The sequence below is a fragment of the Podarcis tiliguerta genome, assembly GCF_965153285.1.
Source record: "Podarcis tiliguerta genome assembly, chromosome: 10".
In the NCBI taxonomy this organism is placed as follows: Eukaryota; Metazoa; Chordata; class Lepidosauria; order Squamata; family Lacertidae; genus Podarcis; species Podarcis tiliguerta.
The window spans coordinates 29,891,526-29,916,448 of record NC_139543.1 but is presented as its reverse complement, the minus strand read 5'-3'; the positions used below and the strand labels follow the sequence as shown (position 1 = coordinate 29,916,448).

At 42.0% G+C, this 24,923-nt stretch overlaps 1 protein-coding gene across 19 annotated transcripts in view; it reads left to right on the top strand.

Moving 5' to 3' along the window:
* The window catches only part of GRIP1 (glutamate receptor interacting protein 1), a 333,614-nt gene that overhangs the window by 265,510 nt on the left and 43,181 nt on the right, over nucleotides 1-24,923 (top strand). For all 19 annotated transcript variants that reach the window (XM_083399406.1, XM_083399417.1, XM_083399411.1 and 16 more), the window contains 5 exons: nucleotides 4,411-4,546; nucleotides 6,782-6,927; nucleotides 9,156-9,239; nucleotides 10,916-10,991; nucleotides 13,204-13,349. In XM_083399406.1, the coding sequence (XP_083255532.1) occupies nucleotides 4,411-4,546; nucleotides 6,782-6,927; nucleotides 9,156-9,239; nucleotides 10,916-10,991; nucleotides 13,204-13,349 (588 nt within the window). The remainder of the gene's footprint in view (nucleotides 1-4,410; nucleotides 4,547-6,781; nucleotides 6,928-9,155; nucleotides 9,240-10,915; nucleotides 10,992-13,203; nucleotides 13,350-24,923) is intronic.

Here is a 24,923-nt window from a genome sequence, read left to right as displayed (position 1 = left end):
CTTTTTCTAAAACGCTAAGCTGCTAATAGCCTTTTAGCAGCTAATCCGCTAATTCCTTAAGCCTTTAATAGCCGTTAATAGCCCTTAAACTGCTAATAGCGCTAATAGCGTTAATCCGCTAATGGGCTTGCTTCGCAAGACGAAAAAACCGCAAGACGAAGAGACTCGCGGAACGGATTCTTTTCGTCTTGCGAGGCACCACTGTACTGGTACATTTAAAGCTATCTTGTTCAGCCATGACTCCTCTCCCCACCAAATCCTGAGATCTGTTGCTTGTTAAGGATGCTGAGAGTTGTTAGGAGCTTCCTATTCCCCTCACAGAGCAACACTTCCCAGAGTGGTGTTACAATAAATTCCTCTAAGGGACGCAGGTGGCGCTGTGGGTTAAACCACAGAGCCTAGGACTTGCCGATCAGAAGGTCGGCGGTTCGAATCCCCGTGACGGGGTGAGCTCCCGTTGCTCGGTCCCTGCTCCTGCCAACCTAGCAGTTCAAAAGCACGTCAAAGTGCAAGTAGATAAATAGGTACCGCTCCGGCGGGAAGGTAAACGGCGTTTCTGTGCACTGCTCTGGTTCTCCAGAAGTGGCTTAGTCATACTAGTCACATGACCCGGAAGCTGTACGCCGGCTCCCTCGGCCAATAAAGCGAGATGAGCGCCGCAACCCCAGAGTCGGTCATGACTGGACCTAATGGTCAAGGGTCCCTTTACTTTTAATGTACTCTGGGAATTGTAGCTTAATGAGGGGAATAGGGGTCTTCAGAGGAAGCCATGGCTGCTTAAACTTAAATTATACTGCATTAAATGTATAGTACAGAAAGGGCCAAAAACGTTTAGCATTTCTGGGGTGCAGCACATTCTAATGTAAACTACCATTTTGCTTTCAAGCTTTTTGTGTCTTATTTTAGTCTTGAAGCAACCTTCATCTGAATCCTTTAATGGTAGGGATCTTAGATGTGGATTCCAATTCAAAATGTGATGCACTGTTTATTTAAATCTTTGAATTTGGAGGAGATTAAAAATCCCAGTCACCCTTCTCAATTGACTTTGAGAAAATATCAAGCTTCAATTGATGGAATATTATCTGTGCTTTAAAAATCCTAAATGTAAGACCTCTCCCAGTGATTCCAGCCATTGTCTGTATATTTTCTATTTTGTTTTTTAATTGGAAAGATAAAGTTATCGCTGTTTGTTTAGAAATCATTCTTCACTTGTTTTATCGCTAGACTAGAATATGTTTATATTGAGTATGCCTTGCAAGAAAACACCTTATTAATTATTTTAAAGCTCTTTTTTGCTCCTTTGTTCTGTTCTAGGTCTTTTGAAATGTTTGGCTGCAAACCCTTTTCTGTGCACGAATTGTATCACTCATTTTTCAAGAAAGTGTTATGCTTTTATGCAGAACAACAAAAACTACTATTATTATTTACTTGGATATTAGTCTCTCTTTGTTCTATGCATAGGATTCCAACCTGAGTCTGAAATGAATGAGTAGATAGTGACCTGATAATTGAGCTAACAAGCATTTGCATATGTGTCCTCTCAAGTGATATTTACTAGGGGGTGGGGGAAATATAGGAACAAAGGCATTAGCTCTGATTTTAAAGCTCACAACTTCTTTAAAAATCAGAAAATTGAAGTACCTGGTATAAATGGAAGGTGGCTGCAGGCTGTTCAAATGGAGTTCAGCCACATTATGTGTAAACATTTTCAAGGACTCCTCGCTTTATACTGAAGCCTTACGATTGATTGCATATGAGAGTTCTCAGAGTGGTTTGGGTCAACAAAGATGTGCAGAAAGTAAACGATGAGCCGAACAGAGAATTGTTGCCACAGCATCTGAATTTATAAACAACAAGGCAAGGGGCTGCACTCAAATTAGTCATACTAAGAGTAGACCAATTGAAACTAATGGCCCTAAGTAAGCCATGTCTATTAATTCCAGTGGATCTGCTCTGAGTATGGCTTAGTTGGGTGCAACCCAAGAATAAGGGCAGGTTCCTATATAACAGAAAAATGCAGCAGAGACAGGTGTGAGTTGAGGTGCTTTCTCTCTACTTGCTGTAGTGTGTTTTTACAAACCTGCTCGACCTATTAAGGTGACACAATGACACACACACACACACACACACACACACACCCTGTGTTATGTACTGAAGTTCTCACCCTGGGCCAGCAGGGGGATACTGTAGATAGTTTTCACTCAGGTCCGCATATGCAAATAAGGGATTGAAAGTGACGTTCAGTGATTGGATAGTTGCAGAAAGTTGTTACTGTTGCGTTGTAGTGGAGCTCTATATAAGCAGGCTGGCTGAACCCTTCAGTTCAGTTCTGTTCTGGCCTGTGAATAAACAAGAGCTGTCTGAAGAATCGCTGTGTTGTCTGATATGTTCACCCACAACTTAACACCCTGCCCCCAAATTAAAAATGCAAGAAAACTTTCCCCTTTCCCCTCCAGTTAGCTAAAGTGTATTATATGTCAAAGCCCCGGAGAGAGCACTCCAGCTCCCTAAGGAAAATAACATCTTGTTGTTTGGGTCTTATCAAGTGCCAGGCTATGCAAAACCATAGGGTTTTTTTTGTGTAAATTAAGCCGAGCAAAGCAGAGTTGGCACAGCATCTGAAATTAAGAAAGGCTCATTCACGATAATCAGGGCTGAAGACAGGATTTGCTTGTTTTACAATGCTCTGAGATGTATTCATTATGGAATCAGTTCTGCTCATGTATGCACAATTTTTGCAGCTACCACACAATTATGTCATCGTCAAAATGTCATCCTGTGTCCCCCACGCCCCTTAATCCTGACTTATTCTTTCCAAGGATACTCTGTCAAAGTTAACAGTTCTGTTGTCGGTGACCTGTTTGCGATACCTGAATGTGTCATTCTCAGCATCTTTGGTTCTGAGGCTTCTTGTAGACCTAGATTCCTCTCCCCTTGCCTTTTGTCCTGATTTGTAGCCATGCCGCCACATTCTGTCCTAATCCCTTTTTTAAAAAAAAATGGTTACAAATTCCCCTTCCTCTGCTTCTTAGCCTCAATAGTTTGCCTTCCGTATGTTACAGCAGCAGCATATGGTCAAAGGAATGTTTCCATACAGGTGTTGCAAATTTGCCCAGGTGTAGATACTGTCTTCCCACAAGGAGAAAGCAGAGGCTACAGATATAGCCAAGATATAGACTCGCCCAATGCCTAACTACCTTACAAAGTTGTGATGATTGCTATGAGGTAGGTGAAAGCCAGATGGCCGATGCCAAATGGAAAATTCCTACCTGGTCCCCAAATACAGTGTGTGACTTGATCCATAATGGACTTGAGAGCCAGTGTGGTGTAGTGGTTAAGAGCGATAGACTCGTAATCTGGGGAACCGGGTTCGCGTCCCCGCTCCTCCACATGCAGCTGCTGGGTGACCTTGGGCCAGTCACACTTCTCTGAAGTCCCTCAGCCCCACTCACCTCACAGAGTGTTTGTTGTGGGGGAGGAAGGGAAAGGAGATTGCTGGCCGCTTTGAGATTCCTTCAGGTAGTGATAAAGCGGGGTATCAAATCCAAACTCTTCTTCTTCTTACCCAAAGTGTTTGTTGTCTCAATACCTGGCTGCAACGCTGTTCACACTTACCTGAGATAGGTTTGCTGGACTCAATTGAATGTGCATTTGAGTAGACATCTATGGGTTGTACTTCCCTTAAGGCACAAAATGTCACTATACTTCATTTAGCACATGTGAAAAGGGGAAGGAGGGGCAAATTAGTATTCCAAACTTTATATGTTATTAAGCATAAATGGGTTTTTCAGATTTAAGTGCTAAGGTTCAAAAGTCAGCCGCAGTCATTTTATTAAGCAAGAACTTAGCGAAACAAATCATTATCTAAATAAGCTCTCTGAGATGGTTATCATTTATGTCAAGAGTGCTATGCACTTAAGCACACTTAGCTCTTTGTTGGTGTGTGACCTTAAGGTATAAGGTAATTTCTTCACCGCAAACTTTGGGGAAATGACTGTTACCTGATTTGGTTCTGAGTGCTAAATCATTTTAAGCTCAACCTTAGCTTTTCTTTTATTTCATAAAATTTATATGCCTTATTTATATGCCTCTTTATTGTAGGAGAAACCTCAAAGTGTTCTTTTTATTTAAAAAAAAATGTATTCAAAGCCAAATATAACAAAGAGCCTTGTGGCAATATGAAGACTAACAAACATATGACAGCATAAACTTTCATGGGCAATAGCCTACTTCGCCCCTGGTAACTACCAAGGGTTAGTAAATACTTTCTCAGCTACTGAACCAACAGTAATCCAAAAAAAAAAAAGCAAACATTTCTGGTATTACAGCTTTTTCTGAAAATTAAAATTAAACACTAAAATCTTTTATACTATTTAAAGTTCTAAAATGCTTATCGTTTTCTTTCAACAGAGGAATTCAAGGGCTCAACACTAGTTGAATTAATGAAGAAAGAAGGCACAACTTTGGGGCTTACAGTGTCTGGTGGAATTGACAAGGATGGTAAACCAAGAGTGTCCAACCTTCGTCAAGGAGGAATTGCCGCTCGGTAAATACTTCTCAAACCAAAAAGCAGAACATTGTATGAAAGCCTTGAAAAAAATCCCAATAACAAATAAGAAAGGTCTACTGATAACTTAAGGCTGGCATATCGGAACAGACACACAGAATGAAATAATTTTTTTGCACCATCTTCTCCCCTGCTTCCCTTGAGTGGCTTATGCTTGAAATATCAAAGATCATTTCAAGATAATTAATTTCCTTTGAATTTGATAACGGGACCTATTTCACAGTTAAGAATGTGGTTTTAAAATATGCACAGGACATTTAGGTTGTAGTCTCCTATACAACTTCCAGGGAGTAGGCCCCATTTAATTCAATGTTGCTTTCTTCTGAGCAGAAATGTGTAGCATTTCATTGTTAGTGACTTGTGCAGAAGACTTCCTGCTATCAGCTGGCTAAAACTGGAGAGCAACTGTTTATAAAGTTAAACAAATAGTTAAGTGGATTGTATTCGAGCTAACTTGTCTAATTGGCAAGGTCTAAATATGACCGAAACAAGTTAATAACATACTCCTGCAGTATATTTCAAATCAAACTTCACTAAATCAATGAACTTGACTAAATAGGAGAGGAACCATAGCTACAGAACCCATGCAGCCATTAAGCAGGGTGGGGGGATACCAGCTCAGGTGGCAGAAGCCCCCAAATTGGCACCCCCATCACCAGCTTCGGAGCATGTAAGATCTCCCCAGAAATCATCATCAAAGCCAGTGTTGCTTCTCCACTGTTGGAGGAGAACATGGTGCAGGCAGTGGCAGCAGGGCAGGTTAGCACTTTCTGTTTCGCCTCAAGTGGCAAAATGGGTTCTGTGGCCCCTGCATAGCTCTGTGGTAGAATACAGCCACTCTAGGCGAGGGTTCCTGTTTCAGTCCCTAGTATCTGCAGCAAAAGAAAAAGGTATCATGGAGGAGGTGATGTGAAAAATGCCAGCCTAAGACCCACGAGAGCTGCTGCCAGTTTCAGTAGTCAACAGTGGGCTGTGTACAAATACAGTGGTGCCTCGCAAGACGAAAAGAATCCGTTCCGCGAGTCTCTTCATCTTGCGGTTTTTTTCGTCTTGCGAAGCAAGCCCATTAGTGGATTAGCGCTATTAGCGGTTTAGCGGCTTTTAGCGGCTATTAAAGGCTTAAGGGATTAGCGGATTAGCTGCTAAAAGGCTATTAGCGGCTATTAAAGGCTTAAGGGATTAGCGGATTAGCTGCTAAAAGGCTATTAGCGGCTTAGATCAGCTGTTAAGCGTCTTAGTGATCAGCTGTTAAGCGGCTTAGCCAACAGCTGTTAAGCGGCTTAGGGGCTTGGGGAAAAGGGGGGGAGGGGAAAAAACCCCAGGAATCGCAAGGCATTTTCGTCTTGCGAAGCAAGCCCATAGCAAATTTGTCCTGCGAAGCACCTCCAAAACGGAAAACCCTTTCGTCTAGCGGGTTTTCCGTCTTGCGAGGCATTCGTCTTGCGGGGCACCACTGTAGTTAGATCTGGTATGGGGCATTTTCCTATGCTCCTAGTCGTCTGGGGGCAGTGGCCTCCCTATTCTTTGCCAGCAAATCTCCTTGCGCAGTGATGGCACTGCATAAATAAATAAAAAAGTGCTGACTAGCCTAGTATAATGCTATATTACCATTTGGATAATTAGGATTCAGATAATTATATTTATTATTTTATTAAATTTGTATACTGCCCTGTACCCATAGAACTCAGGGCCGGTATATTCTAAATAATATAATTTTTATTAAGAATAATGTGAAACAGTACAAAAAAGAAGGGATATTGGTCACCAGATTCAAAGCAAAATACAGTCATATTTTAACTTGTAAACATTGCAGGTCTTACCCAGCACATTTCAAAGTAATGTTGTTCTCTTTTTTGTTGTTCATTTCCCACCTTTATTTTTAATTAGTTTACTAATTACAGCATAATACAGTAAAAAATAAAATAAAGCAGATGTTCAACTTGCTCATGTAACATCTTGTTGTATGCTTACAGAACAATGCTAATAAATTATATGGGTACTTATTCTCCCCAGTATTCGTTATTCTAAGATGTGATTAAAAATACCATCTTTGTATAAATGTATTAACTCATCCATTTCTTTTAATATGTTAGCATGGATAAGAAAACAGTGTTCCAGTTTCTTTCAAACTAGCTCAGAATGAAGTTACTTAATTATTAAGACAAAGCAAGAAACAACAACACAGTTTCACTGAAGATTGCATGTGTGTTGCAGGAGTGACCAACTGGATGTGGGAGACTACATCAAATCTGTGAATGGAATCAACCTGACAAAGTTCCGCCATGATGAGATCATCAGTTTGCTTAAAAACGTTGGCGAGCGAGTTGTATTAGAAGTGGAGTATGAGCTACCGCCAGTCTGTAAGTAATGAGCTCTAAACTGTGATAATTATGTGTGCAAAATACTCTTACATGAGTGAGGTTAATGGGGATGTTCAACTGTTACTGGTTTTTCATAACTGAAATAGTAAAAAAAAAAAGGTAAAGGACCTATGGACGGTTGAGTCCAGTCAAAGGCGACTGGGGTTGCGGCGCTCATCTCGCTTTCAGGCCGAGGGAGCCGGCATTTGTCTACAGACAGCTTTCCGGGTCATGTGACCAGCATGACTAAACCACTTCTGGTGCAATGGAACACTGTGACAGAAACCAAAGTGCACAGAAACACTGTTGACCTTCCTGCCGCAGCGGTACCTATTTATCTTACTTGCACTGGCATGCTTTCGAACTGCTAGGTTGGTAGGAACTGGGACAGAGCGACCACTGACCTGACCACAGCTGCCACATTCCATGGTTTGGAACACTTAACACCTTCAGGTGCTGAAATTGGGCTTTCTCCCCACCCCCCAGCTCCCACTCTTTCTCTTCACATGATCCAGTTTAAGGTGCCTCGTTGTTTTGTACTAAAATGACCATCACTATATGTTTAGCTTCACTCGTCTCAGTCGCTAGCAAATGGCCCATCTGTCTGACTGAGTTAGGGTACGTGTGGATAAAAGAAGCTGTGGAAGAGTTGGTAACTTCAAGTTGTTTAGCCCCATCACAACATTCTCCTCAAAGAGCAGCACTTTACTCTTCTGTATATTAATGAATGTTGGCCATTTACTTACATGGAAGTAAGAAAAAGCACTCACACCAGAAGCTAATACTACACCCTGTGATTTCATTGTGTGGGATGTGGGGTAGATCCCCCCCCCCAAACTAATTTTCTGTTTATTTTGTCCCATCGCACTCAGGTCAACTGGGAAGCAAGGCAGACCTTATTTGAAACGTATTCTTATCCTTTGTCCATACAGCCCTTTGTTGGCTTCTGTTTCTTGTTCATATGTACAAAACAAACGTGCCGTCATACATACAGAGAGGGAAATAAAATGACTTTATCTCTATAGTCATTTCAGTGCATCTCAGTCATAAAAATTAGAGGTGCAACCCAGCACACCATTTCTGAAATCAATGGTACGTTCAGTTCTTGTTGCTCAGCGGTGGATTGTGTTCAATTGATTGAACACATTTAGTTTTTAGGTCCTGGTCGTTGAATTAAATTTGATGTTTTTATTAACAATTCTGAACTTCAGTGCTCTGTTTATGATGTTCTTTGGTGTCAATAATTAAGCTTTGTGATCTGAATTAGGGGCTTTGATTAACTTTATCAACTGAGCATACGGTGAACTTCATAGGTTAAACGTGTATATTTCGAATCTAACAACTCTGTTTACACTGTTATGTTGTGTGTGTGTGATTTTTGTCCACTGAATCGAAAAATGAGTCTGTCACGCTGCATTACAGTTACAACCATAACTGTTCATTTAAGTTTTCAGAATTTCCGACCTTGTACAAGTACGGTATATCTTGTAATGAAACTGAATGATCGGTGTCTAGCTATTACTTTCACTATCTGGTCAACAAAGGACACAATTCCTTGTCATGCCATACTTCTTTTTACCATTCTCTTTCTCCTTTCCTCTCAGGTACACCCACACATACCAGTGTTGTCTATGAATAAGAGGGTATTAGAAATGAAGACTCTTGTGTTCAGTTGCTAGCTCAGCAATACTGGCAGACATCTCAGTTGCAGCTTCTTGGCTGTAGAATTGGAAATGTAGTACTCTGGGTTATAGGAATATTTTGAGGCTGACAAGATATAAATAGTATCCTGAAGGTTATATATATATTCTGCATTGCTGTTCATTACTCTAATGCTCTCTGATATCTAGCAAGACTGATTTCAAAGATCAGTCAACCAATCAATCAGTCAATCAATCAATCAATCAATCAATCAATCAGAAAACACCTGAAGAGCTAAATACAGCCTTAGTTCTTCCAAGATTTACAATTCTATAAGCATATACTTATAGGGCAGAGGAGTAAGATTATTAAAACCATTGTTTAAACACAGCAATCTGTCTCAAATTGTGTCAGTCAGCATGGCTCTGTCGAAACCTCCCAGAAGCGGATTGTTCCTGTATTTTAGGGGTTTTTTTTCTAAATCTAAATCTGAATGAATTTATTATATTAGAAGTACTTCATTAATGACTGTAAATGTTTTTATTATTGTACGTAGTATAATTGGAAAACTTGTTTTAATTTTTCAGCTGTACAGGGTTCAGGTCTCGTTTTTAGAACTGTGGAAGTGACTTTACATAAAGAAGGGAACACTTTTGGGTTTGTAATAAGAGGTAAGTTCTTCTAAAAACTTCATTTCTCAAGCTTGCTGTCCCTTATAAGCCTATTCTGTCTACCATTCCCCTTTCTCTCCACCTACTTTTCCCACAGCAGAGCTGGTAAAGATGTCCCTTGTCCTACACAGTTTAAGAATCACAGTTCTTACTGTTCGTTGTGTTCTAATATCTAGATTAAGGCAAGTAAAGTGAGTGTGTGCCAATATTTGACTCCTTGAACCTTGTTTTTTAAAAAGGTTTTATTATTTACCGTATTTTTCGCCCTATAGGACGCACATTTTCCCCTCCAAAAATGAAGGGGAAATGTGTGTGCGTCCTATGGGGCGAATGCAGGCTTTCCCGGGCTTCCTGCAGCTCTGTGCCACCCTCCGGCGCCCGGTGCGAAGCCGCACGGAGCTCCGGAGGGTAGTGCAGAGCTGCCTGCATTCCGAAGCCTGATGCGTACTGAAGAGTGTGCCCGGGCTTCACGCACGTCTCCGCAAGCCTGGGGAGACCGGCGCGGCTCCCTAGGCTTGCAGATAGCAGGCTGTTCTGGGCGCTGGGGTCAGGGGAAGCTCAGGCTTCCCCCGCGCCTGCCCCGTGCCTGGGGGGGGATAATTTTTTTCTTCATTCCCCCCCCCCCAAAAAAAATTAGGTGCGTCCTATGGGGCGAAAAATACGGTACATTTTTATTCCACCTTTCTGCCCATGGCAGTCTGACAACCTGAATAAAAACACAGCAAGCAATAAAATACTACGTAGCAACATATAAACAGAAAAAGTAAGCATCAGTCAGTACCATACAAAAAAATAATAAAACACCAAAAATCGAAAGTAACTTCATGTCTAGATTACTGTAATATGCTCTATATGTGGGATGACCCTTGAAGACAGTCCAAACACATCTGTTTACTCAGGACTTCAGCAGAATTTAATTGGATTGTGCAAGGCTGTACGGGGTTATTATTAACTGGTGCGGCTTTATTTTTCCCCAAGTGCAGGTTTTTTAAGAGATCTTGGTTGTTTCGTTGTAGGTTTTACCATTTTAATTGCGTTTAATGGTTGTAAACCACTGTGGGATCTACATGGATGAAGAACAGTTTTGAAATTCCAGAAATAAATAAAATAAAATAAACAGAGAGAGATCGCCTGTCTAAGTAAGAAGAATACTGAAGAGAGATCAAGACACGCACTCCTATAATTCTAAAAGCAGGATGCACCCAGTGAAAAGACCCTGTCCCATATCCCTGCCTCAGATGTTGGCAGGAATACAAAAAGTATCTCTTTTTGTAGATCTCAGAATTCAGGCAGGCTCATAAAGGAAAGGGCTGTCTGTATGGTAACTACTTACGACCTACATAGGTTGCGTATATTGGTTTCAGTATTTACTATCCTGCTCCAATATTTCAGCTTGAAATTAATATAACGAGAATTTAGCCATCACTAAATACCATTCCTTTGCTTTCAGTGGGACTTGGGCACAGCTCACCTGAGCTGGATTGTGTTCAACCAGCCCCCCTGGATCTTGAACTAACAATACACCACAGAGTTACTTCACTGGCCTTAAAGCTTGGCGGTTTATTGGGGATGAGAAGAGGGTTTTCTGTTAGTGTCTGCTGCAGATTTTTCAAGATGGTTGCTTTGGAAGTGACAAGGAGTAGCAAGAAGATACCAATTTCGTTCTCTTTTCCTAGGTGGAGCACATGATGACAGAAATAAATCTCGTCCTGTTGTAATAACATGTGTTAGACCTGGAGGACCTGCTGACAGGTACAATTCGTCTTCTGCAGAACATGTACACACACACATACATATGCGAGAGAAAAGGATATACAAAAAGCTAAAGGATAAATTGTTTGGTGGGAGGTGCCAGTTAAGACAGATATCTGCGAAGCACAATAGACACATTCGCGTCTTATCCATTGTGCCTTATAAATTATACATTTTATTGTATTAGTAATAATAGGTATTGGACAAGACTACATGGGATGAATTTTAATTGAGAGACTCCGCTTGTTTTGTTAAGGACGGTTTAATCATTTCTGAATGCTTCAAGAGGAATAGAACACACTTTGCAGTATGCAAATTTAGTTTATCTTGTAACTTTCCTATTGTTAAGCTTTAAGGTGTTTTTTCCTCACATTTCAAGATTTTTTCTTTCACTTTTGGAAGAAGGTTCTGTATTAATTTTTTTTAATGTCCAAACCCTAACTCCTTGCAGGTTTTGTTGATACTTTACTTAATACATATTTAATAGTAGTAGTTGTTATTGTCATCACAGAATTTATATCCTGCCTTTTCTCCAAGGAACTCAAGGCACCACATATCCCCATCCCCTTTTTTTATTTTCACAAGAATCCTGGGAGTGATATTAGGCTGAGATGTAGACCAAACATCACCCAGTGGGCTTTTGTAGCTGAGTGGGGATTTAGCTTAAGTGTCTTCTAGTGCGTGTAAACATTTTGGAGGGGGCAGAAATCTGAAATCTCTTAATAATGCCATTGATTTTTCTTGAGAGGAATGTTTGCAGTCAACCAAGATGATTCAGTGATTCCTTGTGATTGCTCTAGCTCACTTGCCATTCTGCTCAGTCATAAGCCACTTTTGTGCTTGCTGAGAGCATATCCTTCATAGATGTTGATGAGGAATCTCTCCCCTCCCCCTGTTTTTTATGCCTGCATGCACATCACATTTAGAATGGGGCAAATACTATGAAAGACTGGGAAATCTCTTTCTTGCATCTTCTTTTATAGCTGAGAGCATGTTGTGATCCATACCAAGGCCAGAAAAAAACACTAGTCAATTTCCTTTCAACTCGCAAGGGAGGAAATCAAGAACTTGAAAAATTGGCTGTGAAGTTAATGAGCCTTCACTGTTTACAACTTCCCCCTGATAAACAGGGATGGGGAACCAGTGGCCCTTCAGGTGTTGTTGGACTCCAACTTCCAACCCCTAGCCACCATGCCCAACAGTCATGACCCATGCATGCTGTCGTCCTATAATATCTGGAGGACACTGGGTTCCTCACTACTGCTTAAAATTTTGACTATGACAGGTTGATATTATAGATTGCTATCTTTCATACCAGCCACTGGCTAAGGGCACTCTTGTAGTGTGGCAATGAAACATTCAAAGGGCAAACTTATACTTCCCACTGCTCCCAATTCAACATGTTAGAAGGGATGACAAAGTGTTTCATAGCTTGCCTCTCCTTTGGAGAGGATTACAGCTTCCAGCATCTCTGACCACTAGCCATGTTGGCTGGGTCTGACATTGTGCTCCAAAATATATGGAAAGCGCCAACCAGGTTGAGGGTGGCTGGCTTATACAGTAGTAGGAAGTACCAAATGTTCCTGTAATCATATTATTTTGGCCCTCTGCACATGGCAACAGGGAAATTGCTGTGGCCACCTAGATCTTGCTACAGGAGATGCCTCCAGATATTGGCTACAAAGCAATGTGGATGCCTTGGACAGTTTACTTTGCATCCTGAAGGTGACCAGAGACCGATTCACAATTCTGGAACCCATTTCCTGTTGGGAGATGCCAAAAATGAAAATTCAGATCTTCCAGGGTAGCCTTTTATACTTAGCCTGGTATTTAATAGTCAGAGATGTGCAGACAAGTGTGATATTTTACTAACCTATATACTGATAAATATTTTTTATGCTGTTGTGGAGCCCTAACTGGAATAGGCACATGTTTGTTTGAGGATAGGAGGGAATATTTGTTGTACTTCCTCACAATGTCCATGTTACTTAGCAATGTGCTGCTTTTTCTCCATCACTGATTTTCGGATGAAAGCAATTCCCCTTTAGCTAGTGATCCCTGAACTGTATTGCTGTCATAATCGATATTAAGAGAAAAGGCAGCTGCACCGAATGTCAGAAGAGAGTGTTAGGGAACCACTTTGCATATGCCTACTGTCTCCAAATTGCATTATATCAAATTAATAATGACTGTCCTTTTAATCTTCTTTCAGGGAGGGGACAATAAAGCCTGGTGACAGGTTGCTTAGCGTTGATGGAATTCGTCTGGTCGGGACATCACACAGCGAAGCCATGAGCATTCTCAAACAATGTGGGCAAGAAGCAACTCTGCTGATAGAATACGATGTCTCGGTTATGGGTATGTAGAAATGCTGAGCTTTCATTCTGGGAGCCATCTGTGACATTTTACTGTCCATCCTTTAGAGGCTACTTGAACAATGATTATGACCCGTTATGCCTCTAGTAGCACAGATATTCCCATCAGCAGCATCTCATTAATCTCTCTTGGTTCGTGGAGAGGTGAACAGTATTTTATTGTAATTTAGAGTCTGGCTGTTTCATGGTTTGCAGAGTGAGAGCTTATCATAGTTCCTATCAAGGCGGTAACTCTCAGTTATTCAAGTGAGGTTTACTTGTACAAAGGAGATTATGGTGCATTGGTATTTCAAGTTTTTTAAAAAAATAAAAAACATGCTTGCGTAGTGTGACACTAACTTTTATGTGTGTTTAGTGACAGACAAAGCCAAAACAACAGCAAAACTGGGGGGGGGGGGGGGGAGACCATAAATCCTGGAATCAAGACAGAGAAAAATGTCGTGTTTTTTTCTCCTTGAGAACCTACTTCAAAGTGGAAAATTATGGTTTGCAGATGCTCTTTAGAAGATTATGGAAGGCTAAATGTCTTTCCAAGTATACAAGATAAACAACATGGCAAACTATACTTGCCTTCAGAAAGGATGGTACAAAAATTTCATCCTTCATTTAGTAGCCCATGGAAGTTACATAAAACAGCACAGACTTTATAGCTTTTTCATTTTTTATGGTAGGCCTTACACAAGGCCATCGAATGGAAGATTAACTGCATTTTCTTATCAATAAGGGATTTAAAAGTCTCCTCAGGAACAAGAAAAATACGAGGCAAGTCAATTGGCTTTGTGAGATAATACCCAAGGGGCACTTTTCCTTGTGATATTCTTCGCTGAATCTAATTATTCTGTTTGGGAGTATAGCTGCTACTAGATAAGAGTATAGGTAGAGAATGTGCCCTTGTATGGAAAATTATTACTTGAGACTCCTAACCTCCTAAAATGGTCATACTAGAAATTCTATGATCTATGGCAAGTCAGGTAGTTGCACTTGCTAGTATGAAGCCTAACAGCATAGGTTTTTTAATGGGTTGTGTCAAGGGCCAGGTGAATTATATTTAAGGAAAAACTTTTTAACACTAAAAACTCAAAAGAAACATCTGGATGCAACAAAACTTAAATATGCAAGTTTAGAATAAAAATGGTCTGGTCTTCCCCATTCAAAGAATAGAGTTTTAAACTAGATCAGTAAAGAAAAGGACTGTTTCAGGTGTTAGTTTTTTTAATTTGCTAGCTGCCTTTCCAAATACAGTGGTGCCTCGCAAGACGAAATTAATTCTTTCCGCGAGTCTCTTCGTCTAGCGGTTTTTTCGTCTTGCGAAGCAACCCTATTAGCGGCTTAGCGGATTAGCGCTATTAGCGGTTCGGTGGCTATTAAACCCTATTAGCGGCTATTAAAGGTTTAGCGGATTAGCGGATTAGCTGCTAAAAGGCTATTAGCGGTTTAGCGGCTTAGAAAAAGGGGGTGGGGAGCGAAAAAAAATCTCAAGACTCGCAAGACATTTTCGTCTTGCGAAGCAAGCCCATAGGGAAAGTCGTCCTGCAAAGCGCATCGAAAAACGGAAAACCCTTTCGTCTAGCGAGTTTTCCGTCTTGCGAGGCATTCGTCTTGCGGGGCACCACTGTACAATATTTTCCCAAGGCAACAAGCAGTGTCTGATGAAATCAGCTTAAAAGCATATGCAATATTACAATAAAATACCACACCATAGTAAGCAGGACCAATACAATCACAGCATCTATTTCAGCGAATCTCCTAACAAAGATGAAGCAGGTGACCAGGAACAAAGAGTACTTGTTTTACTCCCCCAATCAAAAGCAAACTTATAGCCTTTATAAGGGATTTGCCTGAATAAACATGTCTGGATAGATATTCACAGGATTCAAAGAAACTTCAGCAACTTTTGCAAAAAATGAAATGTTTGCATAGTATCCAGTCAGTTGTTCAGGTTCTGAGTTTCTCAACACAGAACCAAGATGGAACCTTTCATTTCTCATAGGCCTATCTACAGGGGAAATTGATCCAACCTAAAATGTGATTAGACTTTAAGAGTTTGCCACCTCATTGCATGTGTAGGCCAGTTGCACACTAGACTGTGAACTGAGAGGCATTCATACACTGCCCTTCATCTGCAGAGAAAGTTGGCAATTGCATCCTAACAAATTAATGAGCCATATTCAAAGCAAAATACTCTGTAATTCACGTTGACTAATCTAGCCATCCACTCTTCATTCTCTAAACACACTTCTTTTACCGGTCTGGGAAGAGATTACCTTCTGTTTTTTTATGGCTTTACAATTCAAAGTTTGGTTTTGAAACACAGACAAATGATGGTAGTTCCGTGAACACAGCCGTCTGCTTTCTGCTCGCGAGAAGAGTTTAGATCATTATGCATACACATCACATATGCATTGAGCACTGTGCCCTTGATGAGGAACCTGCTCTCTGAAGTACAGCTCGATGACAAATGTTCAGGCTGTGGGAATGCTGCATCTCCCAGAAATGCAACGGGTTGAAAAGATTGCACCAAAGATAAGATAGTTTGCCCTTCATTTACAGTGGTACCTCGGGTTAAGTACTTAGTTCGTTCCAGAGGTCCGTTCTTAACCTGAAACTGTTCATAACCTGAAGCACCACTTTAGCTAATGGGGCCTCCTGCTGCCGCCGCACTGCCGGAACACGATTTCTGTTCTCATCCTGAAGCAAAGTTCTTAACCCGAGGTACTATTTCTGGGTTAGCAGAGTCTGTAACCTGAAGCGTATGTAACCCGAGGTACCACTGTATTTATGCTTGTTTAACACCCTTTAAAATATACCAAATAAAAAATAAAACAAATGTCCAGTAGCACCTTAGAGACCAACTAAGTTTGTTCTTGGTATAAGCCAGGGATAGGCAACCTAAGGTCCATGGGCCACAAGTGGCCCAGGGAGGTCGTTTAACCGGCCCCCGAGCCGCCTCTGAACCTAGCCGCCCACTTGGCGAGTCTCTGCGTGCTGCGCTAAACCAGCACTGAAAATCGCATCTGCACGTGCGCAGACGCCGGAAATCGCGTATGCGCAGACGCAGATGCCGGAAATCACACGTGCATTCATGCGCACACTCAATCCGGCCCACGGAGGGATCTCTGCCGGAGTGAACTGGCCCAGGCAAGGTAAACCTTACTGACCCCTGGTATAAGCTTTCGTGTGCATGCACACTTCAGATACACTGAAACAGAAGTCACCAGACCCTTATATATAGTGGGAGAGTGGGGTGGGGTTTTTTTCAGGAAGGTAGTAGGAGATGGGTGAGTGACTCAATGGGTATGGTAAACCTGTTGATGACTGTTAACGACTGCAAAAAAACCCACCCCACTCTCCCACTATATATAAGGGTCTGGTTGCTTCTGTTTCAGTGTATTTGAAGAAGTGTGCATGCACACGAAAGCTCAAACCAAGAACAAACTTAGTTGGTCTCTAAGGTGCTACTGGACAATTTTTTTTATTTTTTTATATATTTTGACTTCATCAGACCAAAAAGGCTACCTACCTGAATCTAGAACCCTTTAAAATAACTATACATCTCCTTTCATCAAAATTGATTACAAGGTGGTTTACCAATACATTTTTTAAAAAAAATACACACAAATAAAAGATGAGTGGCACTTAAGACTATGTAAAAGGTACTTTTTAAAAGCTAATAAATGAAAAGATTTTACCAGGTGCCTAAAAGAAAGCAAGGTTGGTGTCTACTGAGTGTCCCCAGAAGGCCTGCTTCTGACAGCATCTCAAGTCAAACCTTGACAGCTGCTTTGCTTCTTCCTGGTCCCTTTTTCTGCTGTGACATGCTGAGGTAGGCCAAGGTTTGGCTTAGTGTGTCATCCAAAATGGATCTTGTGGTTCAGCTCTGTCCTCATATGAGCTATAAACAAGGTTTGTTCTCCCCTGTAACTAAGGAGGAGTAAAGTGGATGCGTACTAATGTAGTCTTGCTAAGCCAAGGGTGTCAGCAGGAGAATGGGGGAGGCTGATATGGGAAAAGATGCTCCTCAACCTTTGTCACTGTCTCCATCACCGAGACAAAGGCAAGACGCAATATAAATTTTGGCACAAACTGCTGTAGTGCATGGTTTTGTAAGTTAAAATGATAAAAACAGATTCCTCTTATTCAGGGGTCAGCAACCTAAGGCCCATGGGCTGGAAGCGGCCCACCGAGGTCGTTTGACCGGCCCATGAGCCCCCCCTGAACCGAGCTGCTTGCTCGCACGCTGCGCTAAACCAGCGCAGTGCGGGGACTCACTTCCGCTGTGCCGAAAATCACAGGCACATGTGCTTGTGCACATGCGCGATCCGGCGCACGGAGGGATCTCCGCGGGATCGATCTGGCCCAGGAAAGATAAACCTTGCTGACCCCTGTTCTTATTACTCTTTGTTCCTGGCTGTGTTCAAGTTGTAGTCCATATGTCACTTTCTTTCTGAAGTCATATTGAAGTAAGTTGTTAGAATGGTAGTCAACCCAGCTAAATTATTAAGCTCCCGAATGCTCCACTGAATATCTTGTTTTCAGTGGGCATTCTTATTTGGTCTAATTAGTTATCTGCAAACCGAAGGTTATGGGAAGGGGAGTACTTTTAACTCATCTATAGGTATTCAAACATCCTGTTGTGTCTTATCTTTTTAAAACTTCAAGTCCTCCCCAAAAGAGACGTAAAAAGAGTTTAGTTTGCATACTACAAACTTGCAAATGGCTCAAACAGGCCCAATTAACATTTTTCTCTAGCACTTTTGAAACATAGGCCTCATTAAAATCAGTTGCATAAGCATTGTTCCCTGTAGGAAATGGACTATAAAGGTGAAATGAAATTTAATTATTGCCAAATAAGTACAAGTAAAGTTTCATTATCTGAATTAACAAAGGGGGGGGCAGCAGTTCATATTGTTAAACCCACTTACATTACAATAATATATTTAAGCACTCCCCATTTCCTTAAACAGTGAGAAGTTTGAGGGGCAATGCTGGAGCAGAACTTTGTTTCCTTAGGATGAGGGATCGTTGGGGACTTTGTGGCCATATTCAGGCCATCCTATATTAGCTGAATCATGTCTCAGTCCAGATATGTACAGTTTTTTTGCAGTCGTTCTTTCATTTCTCCTTTTGCAGCACAAAGTTAGGAAGTCAGTAATTAACCATGATGCCATGTTTCATCCAAACCAGGAGAGCTATGGTTATCAGTTTTGGAACAAGTCAGGATATTAAATCAACTTCAAAAAATGGTTTAATACCCTGGTTTGTTCCAAAACTGATAACCATAGCTCTCTGGTTCTGATGATTAATGAGAGCTTCCAGGTTTGATTGAAGGAGCTACGTTCATGGACAAAAGTCTCATTTCTATATCAATTTATTAAGCCAAAATATGTTAATCCAAACTGGAACATATTGTAAAAAGGTATCATTTGCCAATACACAAGCAGAACATACTGTAAGCAAATGGTCTCTCCTCCAGTAAGCAGCAGATATCAGGCTCCTCAGACCCTCAGAGGAACCCCCAGTTTCAGCTAATCAGCTAATCACTTCTTTTTCTAGCTCTCTGTCTCCTTTCTTCCAACTTCAGGCTTCAAGCTCTTTTCCTTAATCAGGAACACACACACACTACATAATACACGGACCCACCCACTGGCACCAGTGGGAATTTTGCTCCCAGTGCAAAAAGCAGTTTTGAGAGGATTTTAATCATGCTCTCCCAGTCCTGGTTGCTCTTCCTACACACACACACACACACAGAGAGAGAGAGAGAGAGAGAGAGAGAGAGAGAGAGAGAGTTTGGTTTAAAAACCCAGCTATGTTAAATGCAATAACATGTATAACATGACATGTAGTTTGGCACTAAGTATTTCTAAGTAGAGGGGCAAAATGCAGGTTGGTAAATAGGTCAGGTTAAGTACTTCTACAGTACTTGCAAATATGACTTAGCATAAACCGCATCCTTTAATCTAGGCATGTACTGGAGATCTTTGCATTTAATTTATTATATGCAGATTTCATGAAAGAAACAAGGACATTTGCAATTTATTTGGTTTTGGTGTTAGCTGAGTTTTAGATTAACTGCTTCCAAACTTCTAACAAGATTAACAGGATTACTTGCGGCCAGCCAGGCATTGCAGATATACCAGCTTCCTTCCCTGTCATTATACTGTTGATCAGCCATTTTTAAGATTAGAAATTGTCTGCATTAAGCTGATCGTGAGCAAGAAAACTTGTTTTATTTCCTTGTTTCATTTAATGTGTACTCCAGTTAAAAAGAGACTATATAGAGTTTGTTGAGGGGAAATAATTGAAAAGAGATCTTGTCTGCATGTAAACTCCTAAATATATGTAGATAGGAAAGGAATGAATAGCTTTAATAAAAAAAATATCATTGGGGTAGAAGTATATTACATAGTATTACTGGCCTTCTGAATGTTGAGGGATGGAGGAATTTAATATGGCGGACGATGCATTTACATTTCAGGTGAAAATCTTGCAGTGTTCCCCATGAAGGCTGTTAAGCTTTTCATAGAAATGAGGGGCTCCTGCACAAAGACATGTAATTTACTGGTAGGCAAAAACTATAATCAGAAAATCCAATTAAATACATCAGGTGTTTTATTGGCACTTTGAGATGCTGGTAGGCTTGTGCAGAAAGATGGGTTTTAAAAATTCCACACATTTCAAATGGCTAGGGCTGATGATAATAAAATATCATTGTTTAACTTAACTGGGGCATCTCAAAGGTGGCATCATCATCATCCCCACCTCTATTCTGCGAGTTGCAGCATGTGGAAAATAAGAACTTCTGCTCCAGATGTTTTTCAGTATAAAAACATGTACTTGAATTATGCAGCATGCCTCTCTTGGCTGCTCCCCCCCCCCCCCACCATCCTAACTTCCACCCTAGCAGGGAGTGGCTGCAGACAGTCTAGTGGCGATGCTGAAAGAAGTACCGAGTTTGCTACTGTATTCTCTGGTACAGCCACCACAGGGCAGTGCCCGTGACATGCATCTGGGGAAATTACAAACAGTAGCTGTCCCAGCCAGTGGCATAGCAAGGTCAGGGGGTACCCGGTGCAAAAAAAATCTGGTCAAACCCCCCCCCCTTGATTTTTTTTTTTTTTTACATTTTTTGCCTGCAAAAATGGTTTGACTTTATTTCATGTTTTTTTTGCGGAGCCAGAGTAGTTGAGCTTTTTGGGGGGAGCCACAGTTGTTGTTTTTTGTAGAGATTCTGTGCCTTGCAACAAGGAGTCTGCCTGCCACCCTACAGCTGCGAGGGAGCCGGCGGGTGTGCCGTTAACATATGAGAGTGCTGGAGGTGAAATAGTTAAACAGGTTACCCAATCAGAACCCGGGGGGGGGGGAGGGACTATAAAACCAGCTCTGGGAGGAGCGAAGGGAAGAGTTCGTTGGGAGTTGGGTGGTTGGTTGGTTGGAGTGGGAGTGAATTGGGATAGAGTCTGTGAGTAGGTTGAGTTAGTGTAGCGAAATAAGCTGAGTCAGGAACAGTTAGGAGCTAGGAAGACAAGTAAATATCTGAGAGGTGGTTTAGTGAGTGAGAGCAGGAAGCAGAAGTTATAGGTCTGGAAAGGCACCCCATGATTGTAATTGACCGATACCGTTTATGAAACCACGCACTTGTTAAACTGCAATAAATAAACAGAAGTTTATGTTGCAATTTAAACCTGACTGGACTCAGTATTGTACCAGGTAGGGCCTGGGTGGTGGCAGCAAGAAATAAAGTGGTGGCAGAGAGATCAATAGACGGTGAAACGTCCAGGGACCCTGTGTGATCGCCACAGCGGACCATTTTGGCAGTGGGAAGCCTGTGTGCGCCAATGCCACAGCATCTCTCACAGACATTGAGTGCCGCACAGCATTTTGTCACCCCCCTCGGAGGTGACACCCGAGGCGGACCACACCCACCTTGCTCCACCTCTGGTCCCAGCAAGATTTGCTGCTTGGCATTCCTGTCTAAGGAAAATGATTTACCTGAGTATATGGTGCGCTGGCAGCGGATCTGATAAAGATAGAGGCAGATCCAGGCAATCTGTGGATGTGTGTCTCTATCACATGGTGTTACTGGTTTTCTTTTATGTGATTGTTTTTATTTTCACTTTTTATATAAAGGAAAAGCAATAACAACAACAATAAAGAGAAAGACTATCAAAGCAAAAAAAAGAGAGGAATGTCTAGTGCATGAGTAGGCAAACTAAGGCCCAGGGGCTGGATCCGGCCCAATCTCCTTCTAAATCCGGTCCGCATACGGTCCAGGAATCAGTGTGCAGGTCAGTGTTCAGTGTCCAGGAATCAGCATGAGTAGAATGTGTCCTTTTATTTAAAATGCATCTTTGGGTTATTTGTGGGGCATAGCAATTTGTTCATTTTTATTTTTTCCCCAAAATATAGTCCAGCCCCCCACATGGTCTGAGGGGCAGTGGACCAGCCCCCTGCTGAAAAAGTTTGCTGCCCCTGATCTAGTGCATACATAATGCATTTCCAAGCAACTAGGCACTTGCTGTTGCTATCCACTCTTTTCAAAAATAAAATTTGGGTAAGGATGTGTTAGCAGTGTACATTGTAGTCTTGGAAGGGGAAGTTCACAGGAAAGACTAGCTGACTAGCAGAGAACCCATTACAAACTAGATTTGGCTTCGGAGGGCATTTTGGACTCAAGTCCAAAACAACAGATACACCTTTCTGGGTGCTTCCACATGGCAGTTCATTGTACGCTCAGTGCTGCTCATGCATGCCATTGTTTTGCTTGTTTGCAGCATCTATATGGCATCGTCCCCATCAAAATGCTTTCTCGTGTTGTTTTCTCATTTAATCCATACTTACTCTTTCCCCACCAGGTTGCTGTTGTTGTTACAGATAAGATTTTCCACAGAAATGGTGCATCTGGATTAAATGGGAAGATAACATGGGGCAGCGTTTTATAAGGATGACATCATCATCACGCAAAACTTGTGTGCCTGAGCAGCGCTAAGTCACAGTAACTGCCATATGGAAAACACCCTCAGTCTCAAAGCAGTCTGTTCAGTCAGAAAAAGGGGAATATATCACTTAGAGTCCTATGTGAGAGTTAGGATTTGTCTGCTCCGACACCTTAGCCACTGTGTGTTGCTCTTCCTCTTCTAACCTTTTTCTATTTGTGGTTGTTGCCGCTAAACAAAAACTGGCTAGTCTAGCAATTTAAATTAATTTGTGAGCACGGCAGCTCTTTATATTATTTATAGTGGTATGTACTTAAAGATCTGTTTTCAGGGCCAGCAGACATAAAATCTGACATTCCAGCTGTATTTTAACCCAAAGGCACAAATTATGCTGTCTCTCTGCTCTGCTATTTTTTTTTTCCATTGGTGATGAAAAACCCTGATTTCTTCAAAGTTCTGTATGTTTAAATTTTCCATTCGCTTACAGAAAGAAAGCACATCATGTCTTTGCTGTGGAGCTGCACAAGTCAGACCAATTTTATTCCATCATGGACAAAAACAGAATAATCTCTTAGCTATTGAACTAACACCTGGATTTTTCCTCCCTTTAGCACACTCTTCCTAGTTGAGTCATCCTATTGTATGGATAGGAGTGTAATGACCTTGGTGCTTGCATTTACTATATTGCCAAATTGATGCATATGTGTTCTTCAGAAACTCAAGAGGGGATGAGCATAATGATATAAGATACTTTGCACATCACCACCCACCACCACCACCACCCACCACCACATGCCGGGTGTTGATTTTTTAAATATACATTATCAGGTATGGACTGAAAGACTCGGGATCATCTCCAGATGTTCTGCTTCAACCCACTGGGAAATTTGATCCAAGAGTTGATGCCCAGAAGGCATCATCCTTCAGGAGACTGTACTACCAAAACGGAAGCAACCTTTTGGTGCAAATACGAGGCTGTTGCCCAGAAACTCTTGTTTAACTACTAAGCAGAGTCATTTTACTACTAAGAGATGACTTGGCTATTTTGTCCTGAAAGTTACACTGTTTATCGGCTTGGCTTGCCCCTCAACATTGAAGCACCATAGACACACAAACCTCCATTAAGGGAGATATTCTAGGACTTCCCTCAGAGCTGGTCAGAACTAGACTCTGAAGCCACCAATGCATGTCCCCAGTGCCACCCAAAGCTCCATGAAGGACAGGGACCAGCAGAAGGTAGAGCTCTAACCATTTAGCTTCTCTACAACTGTTCATCAAAGGGTATAGTCTCCACCTTGAATATCCTCCCCAACCTTCTGAACCATGGGTAGGCAAACTAAGGCCTGGGGGCTGGATTCAGCCCAATCGCCTTCTCAGTCCGGCCCCCGGACTATCCGGGAATCAGCGTGTTTTTGCATGGGTAGAATGTGTCCTTTTATATAAAATGCATCTCTTGGTTATTTGTGGGGCATAGGAATTCGTTCATTCCCCCCCCCCCCAAATATAGTCCGGCTCCCCACAAGGTCTGAGGGACAGTGGACCAGCCCCCTGCTGAAAAAGTTTACTGACCCCTGGGACAATATGTTTTTTGAAGGACAGAGGCTGCAGAAGAAGGAATAACTGAAAAGTGTTTCCTTTTCCATTCTGCTGGTGGATGACCATTGTCAGCTGAGTGACACCCATTGGATTCCACTTAGTGAGAAACAGTTCAGAATCAGAGTATTTATCAATCCGAGCTCTTAGAACAGGCACCCCCAACCTTCGGCCCTCCAGATGTTTTGGACTACAATTCCCATCATCCCTGACCACTGGTCCTGTTAGCTAGGGATCATGGGAGTTGTAGGCCAAAACATCTGGAGGGCTGCTGGTTGGGGGTGCCTGTCTTAGAACATAGCGACATGCCCTTGATGGCCCATAAGCTGCTTCTGACTACTACATTCAGCTTAACAAAATCCATGGTTTGTTATCATGGGATTGTGCCTTGTGCTTCTGCACTTCCGAGAAGTTTTCCTTTACTGCTGTACTACAGAACAACAGTTCATCATAACTGTCATGGCAGTAAAACAAAAAAAAAATTAGGGTTCTGGAGAATCACGTTTTAGCTATGCACTACTTTCTGCTCCGGTACGCGGGTGGCGCTGTGGAACGCGGGTGGCGCTGTGGGTAAAAGCCTCAGCGCCTAGGGCTTGCCGATCGAAAGGTCGGCGGTTCGAATCCCCGCGGCGGGGTGCGCTCCCGTTGCTTGGTCCCAGCGCCTGTCAACCTAGCAGTTTGAAAGCACCTCCGGGTGCAAGTAGATAAATAGGGACTGCTTACTGGCGGGAAGGTAAACAACGTTTCCGTGTGCTGCACTGGCTCGCCAGATGTGGCTTTGTCACGCTGGCCACGTGACCCGGAAGTGTCTCCAGACAGCGCTGGCCCTCGGCCTCTTTGAGTGAGATGGGCGCACAACCCTAGAGTCTGTCAAGACTGGCCCATACGGGCAGGGGTACCTTTACCTTTTTTTTTACTTTCTGATCTCTTTGAAAACAAGTAATTGGGTGCAGTTTATAAACAGTAGCATTTTATCCACCTGGCTGCATTTGGGAGTTTCACAACAAGATCATTATTAAACTATTTCA